The sequence below is a fragment of the Sorex araneus genome, chromosome 5 (assembly GCF_027595985.1).
Source record: "Sorex araneus isolate mSorAra2 chromosome 5, mSorAra2.pri, whole genome shotgun sequence".
NCBI classification, from domain to species: domain Eukaryota; kingdom Metazoa; phylum Chordata; class Mammalia; order Eulipotyphla; family Soricidae; genus Sorex; species Sorex araneus.
This window is the reverse complement of record NC_073306.1, coordinates 174,077,374-174,085,258: the sequence shown is the minus strand read 5'-3', so window position 1 is coordinate 174,085,258 and position 7,885 is coordinate 174,077,374. Positions and strand designations below refer to the sequence as shown.

Genomic DNA, 7,885 nt, shown 5'->3' with positions numbered 1-7,885 from the left:
GGGCTAGGTGGCACCCATCACCCTCCCTAGTCACGTTCTGAAAAACCAGAACGTTCTGCAAGAAAGTTCTAGGGAATCAGGGAAACTTGGACAAATCTCAGCCTAGAGCTTAAAAGCCCCCCCCCCATCTCCTTAGAAGGGCGTGGGGGTCGGTGCAGTGCGGGTGGGATGTTGCCATGAGTAGGGTCTAAATGCAGATTCATATTCATGAGGGTGGGATAAATAAAGATAAATTCCCACTGTAATAACGCTTGGATTCGCATCCGTCTTTGCCGGCCTTTAGATTTAGGGGACTGAAGACAGATGTTTGCATCTCTTTTCTCCTCTTGTCTGGGGCCCATAAAGAAAAGCCATTTAGAGCGTTGCAATTTGTATCCCGCCGCAGTAAAACCATGTATGCATTTATTTTCATTTCACCCCAGTGCACAAAAAAACTGCACGCTGGTCACAGAGGGCCCTTCTTTATCAAATACGCATTGTACAACATACAACTGCAATAAAACTATCAGTCCTCCCCATAAAACTATCACCAGACAGCTCGATGGGACCCGCTGCCTGCCCGGGCGACAGGAGCTCGGCCTCACGTTGGCAGCCCGGTTACCTGAAACCAGCCTGAAACTCATCCAGCCAAGGAACACCAGGCTGGGGGTTCGCTGTCCCTGTTTCATCCATTACCGCATCCGCTGCAGTATCAAGCGCAATAAAGCACCGTGGCCGTGCAGCGCGGGCGCCATCCACTCCCCGGCACTAGCATTGAATTAAACCACTTAGTTTGGCAAACACTGAATGCCTGAATGCCCCTATGAAGACTTTATGAGTTTGTTACTTTAATTACTGACTTGTTACAGAGCACATAAAGGGGGGTAATGAATGCAATAAAACTAATTATCTACACATTTAATTCATATAAAATATCCAGGGTTTGTTTACACCACACTGCAATTCGACTCAGCATTCCCCCCTCTTGTCCACTGAGAGGAGAGATTTAATGAAATAGGTTTCCTTTATTCTGCTACAGCCTCATGGACCAAATGAAAATTATCCTTCGTTTAAATCAGGGGGCCACGCAACTCCACAAATCACCGCGGGCTTCTTTGTCCCTGGCTTTGCTGCCAGCACCCAAGGGCCTGAGGACTTGGACAAGAAGTGCCTGATCCTGAGCCTGGGTGTTTAAATAGCGAGGGCTTTACTCGTCGCAGTTCAGCCGACCTAAAGAGCACAAGGCAAACCTCTTAGCCAAGCGGCGGTGGGCACCTGAAAAAAGTCCAGGAGGTAGAAGAGAAAGAGACCCCTGATGGGGAGGAAGAGGAGAAGCTTTGGGGATGCTGTGCCCCTTGCCAGTGATGACAGAATAAAAGCAAACAGCCCCCACAAAACCTTCAAACCCGACCAAAAAGCAAACCTGTGCTGCGGCAGACGGAGCTGATTTAAAGAAGCAATCATCGGAGAACCCACATGTTTTACTTCCAAGAGCTTAACTCCATTTTTTGTTTTTTTTTTAAATATATATCTTTGTAAAAGACTGTGTGAGCTGGGTCTCTAGAAAAGCACATTAAAACCCATAGCAAGTAATGCAATTCATAAGATGCTCGCTTGCTCTTCTTTTTATGCCCCCTCTACCAGGTGTATTTTAAAGAAATCCGCTTATCCTTCACAGAAACCCCCTTGGCCCACTTACTCTATGTTACAGGGCACCAGAGTCTCGCCAATGTCCCAGTCCTTTATAACATTTCATGCACTTCGGGGGGTAGGCTTGTTGTTAAATTGAGCGTGTAACGCTCTTACAAAACAGGTTTACTATGACATCAAGGTTTCTTCTCCTTAACCAAAAGGGGGGAGGAGGAGGGAAAAAAAAAGAATGAAGAAGGGGGAAAACACACACACACACACACAGTATCTCAATTTATGCCTAAGGTATATGATCAGTTAAAAAGGCTTAAAAGCTGGGGGAAATTGGATCAGGGAGAATCGTCACCCAACTTTCATTATTTCCAAGTAGTGTGATTGAATTAAAGGGCAGGGAGCTGGTTAGAAGGGAGGATCAGGGGCTCAGTGCGTAATGGTGTGGTATTAAATTCTAATTAGAGATGCAGGAATCAATGATAGGGAGGTTGGACAGCTCAGTTCCCCAGTGCCAGCCCAATAGACGGATGAGTTATTGTCATGTAAAAAGCGCCAGCAATAAGACCAACCGCTTTGCTATTGTCCAAGTGGAAAGAGCCAAGTTTATTATGAGGACTATATGCTCTAGAGACCTCAGACAAGGCATCTCAGAGGAGGCTTTTTCATAAAACTAGGCTCTGCTGGTAGTAAGGAGGCCAGTTTGGAGGCAGGCGTTGAGCCGTGCACAGCTCCCCACTCCAGCCATCTTCTCCATACCCATCTTTTATTTCATTTTTCCACTTGGCTGAGCCATCCAGAGCCTTTTCAATGTATAAAATGGAATATTCTTACCTCAATTCCTCTGCCTACGAGTCCTGTATGGCTGGGATGGACACCTCGAGCCTGGCTTCAGCCTATGCTGACTTCAGTTCCTGCAGCCAGGCCAGTGGCTTCCAGTATAACCCGATAAGGACCACTTTTGGGGCCACGTCCGGCTGCCCGTCCCTCACGCCTGGATCCTGCAGCCTCGGCACCCTCAGGGACCACCAGAGCAGTCCGTATGCCGCAGGTAAGGACCGCTAGCTTTCTCCGCGGTGGAAGCCGCCTTTCCTCTCGTATATAGGAAGCCTTGATTGCATTTGAAAATGGAAATGTGTTTAGTATTTACCAAACGAAATTTGCTTACACAAATGAAAGAATTTATCACGTTAGAAGCGATTGCAGGGAGGGGTAATTCACTTACAGGGTTACACTATCCTAGTCACACCCGAACCGCCAACAAAATTATCTTAAGCTGCCAAAATGATAGGCATAATTTATTTACTTTGCGATGAGACGTAAAGCTTAGAAAATAATTAAATAACAAAGAGTAAAGCTCATTACTGGCAGTGTCTCTTTTTTTTAAGAACTGACAGAGGCTCACACCTCTTTGGCTGGTCATTTTTAGGATTCTTTCTGTAATTTATAATGATTATCATGATTATTTTGCAGCACTTTGCCCCAACTTTGAGGCTGGGTCAACTTTGTGAGAACTGAAAAGTTCCAACCGCAGGAGGGTTTGTAATTTCTTCTCGGTTTCACTGCTATTCCGACTGATGTTTTCGAACTTTTTTTCCCTCCCCCCCCCACTTAAAAAAACAAAACAAAAACAAAATAAAACACAACTCATAAAGCAACGTTCGATGTCCCGCTCTTCCTCCCACGCTCTATTTCAACCCACCCTTAGGCGCTGGTGCCAAGGGGGACCCCCGACGTTGGCGCCCCAAGTTTCCGTGGATCACTCCTAGGCTCGGGTTTTTCTCGGTAGCTTTTCTCGGTCACTCTTCCCAGCAGGTGTCGGCCTGACCTTGCCTGCGTCCCAGCTAAGCTGCACTGACACTCTGTTCTCTCCGCAGTTCCTTACAAACTCTTCACCGACCACGGCGGCCTCAACGAGAAGCGCAAGCAGCGGCGCATCCGCACCACTTTCACGAGCGCGCAGCTCAAGGAGCTGGAGCGTGTCTTCGCCGAGACGCACTACCCGGACATCTACACCCGCGAGGAGCTGGCGCTGAAGATCGATCTCACCGAGGCCCGAGTTCAGGTACGCGGGCGTCTGGAAACGTGCCGCTTTTGCAAGAGTGCAAAGGGGACGGATGAATGGTGTTCCTGAACACTCTGCGGGCCCTGGGGCGGCGACTCAGGAGCGAAGGCCCCGAAGGCCCGCTCCATCCCGGGCGGCACAGAGAGGTCATATTTAGCGAGCTTGTGCGCGCGAGGAAAGTCTAGGGCGTGCGCGCTTGGCTCTCACATTAGCCCACAGGGAAGTGTTTCCCAGCGGGGTTAGCTAGCGCTGCAGAGGCATCTGCAGAGTCTGGTTTGGGAGTGAGGAGAACTTTTGAGAGGAGTCCAGGCTTTGCCCCGATTCCAAAGTATTGCAGTTTCTCCCACCGAGTGCCCCCTAAGTTCAAGCTCTTTTTATTTGGAGCGATGGCGTATAGGTGCATGGAGAACTAAGACCCGCATTGAATTTGCAGAGGGTGTGCGGCTCCAGGAAGCTTTTTAGGGACACAGGCGTGCAACTCTCGAGCTGGCCCGGGAACTTCACTCGGAGGGGCCCGGGCGCAGCGGCCGCCAGCTAGCTTTGCAGGCCCAAAGCTCCCACTCAACCCCCGCCTCTTTCTGACTCAGAGATTAACTTTTGACCTGCGGCCGCGGGGAGACCTCCACGAGTTGGAGACGGGTTTCCATTTTCGGGCCTTTCTGGGACCTGCGGTTTTTAACCTCTCTTGTGAGCCGCACCCTCGGGCACCTGGGTGAAACGCACCAGGGCGGGATGGGGGTGACGGGCACGGCGGTCTGGGAGGGATGGGCACGGTGTCTGGGGGTGGGCACGGTGCTCTGGGGTGCGCGTCCAGGTTCCCCGGAACGCAGACCGCTCTAACCGCGCCTTTCCTTTCCCGTTTCCTTCTCTTCTTCCGCGGCCGGGCCGCCTCTCTCCGCCTGCCCTCCCGGCCCAGGTGTGGTTCCAGAACCGCCGCGCCAAGTTCCGCAAACAGGAGCGCGCGGCTGCCGCCGCTGCAGCTGCGGCCAAGAACGGCTCTTCGGGGAAGAAATCCGACTCGTCCCGGGACGACGAGAGCAAAGAGGCCAAGAGCACCGACCCGGACAGCACGGGGGGCCCGGGCCCCAACCCCAACCCCGCGCCCAGCTGCGGAGCGAGCGGCGGCGGCGGCGGCGGGCCCAGCCCGGCAGGAGCCCCGGGGGCGGCGGGGCCCGGGGGCCCGGGAGGAGAACCCGGCAAGGGCGGCGCGGCGGCGGCGGCGGCGGCTGCGGCGGCCGCGGCTGCAGCGGCGGCGGCGGCGGCGGCCGGAGGCCTGGCTGCGGCCGGGGGCCCTGGACAAGGCTGGGCGCCCGGCCCGGGCCCCATCACCTCCATCCCGGATTCTCTGGGGGGCCCCTTCGCCAGCGTCCTCTCCTCGCTCCAAAGACCCAACGGGGCGAAAGCCGCCTTAGTGAAGAGCAGTATGTTTTGATCGGGGCATCCTGCAGCGGCTGCAGCGGCGGCGGCGGCTGCGGGCGAGCCGGGGGTGGGGGTGGCCCGGGCGGGCGAGCGGGTGAGCGGGTAGGCCCCGGGCTGTTGTCGTCACTGCGGCTCAGCAGAAAAGTAATCACCATCAGAATAAAGAGAAAATGACGTCGCCCTCCCACCCATTTCAGCCCCACTTCCCCTCCCCATCCTGCATCTGCACCCCCAACCCCCCCACCCCCCAACAAAACTCAACGAAAACAGAAACACTTGGTTCGCACCTGCCTCGGGGCCGCGCCGGCCGGCCGCCTGCGAAGGTGTGAACAGCGCCGGGACTCTCAGGGGGGCTGTGTCTGCGTGTCGCTGTGTCTGTCCCCGGGAACGTGTGTTCTGTGGCCCGAGCAAGGTGACAGGGAGCGATGCGGGAAGGCACAGCCAACTCAGTGACTTGCTTAGAAACAGAAAACTTAATACCCCTCTCTCCTTTTTTTTTCTTCATTTTTTAAACATAGGAAGGCAGCGATCATTAAAAATAAACCGGCCGTCCCCCCCAAATAAATCTGAAAAAACTTTTAAAATACAAGGGGAAATTAGTAAAAAGGAGGTTGCAACGGGGCGCTGTCCCGTGGACCCCTTCGCTCACACCCTCCTGACGGTACAGCGGCTCCTCCAGGAGGAGTTTCCAGCGCCTTCCACCGCCCCCGAAGCCCCCGCGCCCCTGGTGTCCTAGGGTTTGGTCGCCTTGGAGATGACTCTTGCAGACTGTCCCCGGTGGCCAAGGTGACTTCCTAACGCCCACTTGCCTGTCACACCTCGCCGAATACCATCCTGCCATAAGCGCGTTTGAACCCCACAGGGTCGCAGCTCCCAGCCCCAAAACTTCGCAGCCACTAGGCCCCGAACAATGCCCTATACATGAGATGCCTTTTCATCCACAAACTTTGCAAACTGTGTCTCATATTCTGCGATTCTTCTTCACCTCTCCCCACACCCTCTTCCGCCTTTTTTTCTCTACCACCATGCCTCTACCGGCGTTTTCTTCTTCCACCAGCTTTTACTGAACTTTTTGGCACTGCTTTGGATTGGAGTCAATTGCAGTCCACAACGGGCTGCAAAGAAATCAACCCAGCAAGGAGCAAAGGCACGGATGCAAGTTGGCAGAAGTTTGCATTTCTGTTTGATTTGAAATGAACTCACGTCCTGTTTGGTGGATGGACTGTATATTGATGATTCCATTCTTTGCGCAGTTTTAGACATCTCTGTTGGGATTTGTTTTTGTTTTTATTTTAAAAGGCACAAACTATAGATATTAGTTGAATGTTGAGGCTTTAACTTTTTTGTGTCTTTCTACAACTGTGTTCTGTGATTCAATTGTATCGTGTTAATATCAGTACAGGCCGTCTCCTCTATGTGACAGTATAATGTTTTTCTCTTCTTGTAGTCTCTATGGTGTGTCTTTATGGAGTACTAAGATTCTCACAGGTTCAACTCCTTTGTGTTTAGAGAGACCACGGTTCAGACAATGGTATATATTTTTGTTATCAGGTGCATGTCTGTTATTTTTTTTTTCTTCTTGTTGGACTATGTTTGTGAACATAAACATCATAAGTTAAGTTTCAGATTTTCGGATTTATTTATATGTGTTATAATGAATGCTTCTATTTAAAAGGGAAATATTTCTACATGTGCATATAGTTTTCCAAGAGTGTACCATTAACTTGATTGTTGATAATAAAAACAAAAAGCAAGTCTAGCAGTTTAACTCTTCTGACTTCTTGATTCATTTTTGTTTGTTTTCCAAACTGAATTAAAGAAAATAAAAATAAAAGGGAGGGCAGAGAAAACTGGACAAACTGCTAGAAGTTGCTGAGGGTCTGGAAACTTTGGCAGGTGGATAAGGCTAAATGCATGCAGCCAGATTCACCCAGTATTCAAACCCTCTGGTTGGGGGCCTGAGAGATAAGGGCATGGCATTTGTTTTGCATGTGGCCAACCTGAGTCATCCCATATGTCCTCCCACCACCAGCCGCACCAGGTATGATCGGTGACCCCTGAGTGCAAGGCCAGGAGTAAGTCCTGAACACTGCCTGGTGTGGTCAAACAAGCAAACAAACAAAAAAACAAAAACAAACCAATTCCATGTTTGGGACAACGGGAAGGTTTCTAGTCTGTGCTGATTTTTCTCCTAGTCACAAACACCAAACAATGCCATGCTGTGGATTAGGGTGTTTAGATCAATGTCTATGTAAACTCCGTGGCAGTGGAGGGAACATTCAAATCAACCTAATGTTGAGAACTAGGAAGTACAGAAATTCAGTATTACAGGTCCCTTTGTGATCCTAGAGGTCCAGCTTGCCTAAAAGTCCAGTTGCTCAGGGGAACTGGAGCCTTTCCCACTGGAGGTGGATCAGGGAGACTTCAGGCCCATATCTCAGTGTTTTGGAACAAGGACATCAGCAACATCTGGACTTAGAAAGGACTTGCAGCTACTAGGTTGTGCTTTGCGTGCGTCAGAGCACAAGCCCCTTTACACACCACAAAGCAGGTGCAATGCCTTTCCCCATGTTCTTTTATTAATCACTGTGCCAGGGGATCAAACCCATCACCTCCCACACATGAGACATGTGTTCTACCACTGAAACCCATCCCCAGTCTCTGTGTCCTTGTAACTGCATGAGAGGCTTGAGGCAATGGAGAGTTTAACTTGCTCAAGAGCCCCTGGCACAGACAGGATGGGACCAGCCTCTGGAGCAGGGAAATGTGATTCTAGAGTCT

General features: G+C 51.2%; 1 protein-coding gene across 1 annotated transcript; it reads left to right on the top strand.

Annotated features, from left to right (window-relative positions):
• The first annotated feature begins 2,430 nt into the window (after positions 1-2,430).
• On the top strand, positions 2,431-5,308 carry PHOX2B (paired like homeobox 2B). Its single transcript, XM_055140784.1, has 3 exons — positions 2,431-2,671; positions 3,498-3,685; positions 4,602-5,308. The coding sequence occupies exons 1-3, from the start codon at positions 2,431-2,433 to the stop codon at positions 5,115-5,117; spliced, it is 945 nt and encodes a 314-aa protein (XP_054996759.1). The 3' UTR covers positions 5,118-5,308.
• Positions 5,309-7,885: the final 2,577 nt, after the last annotated feature.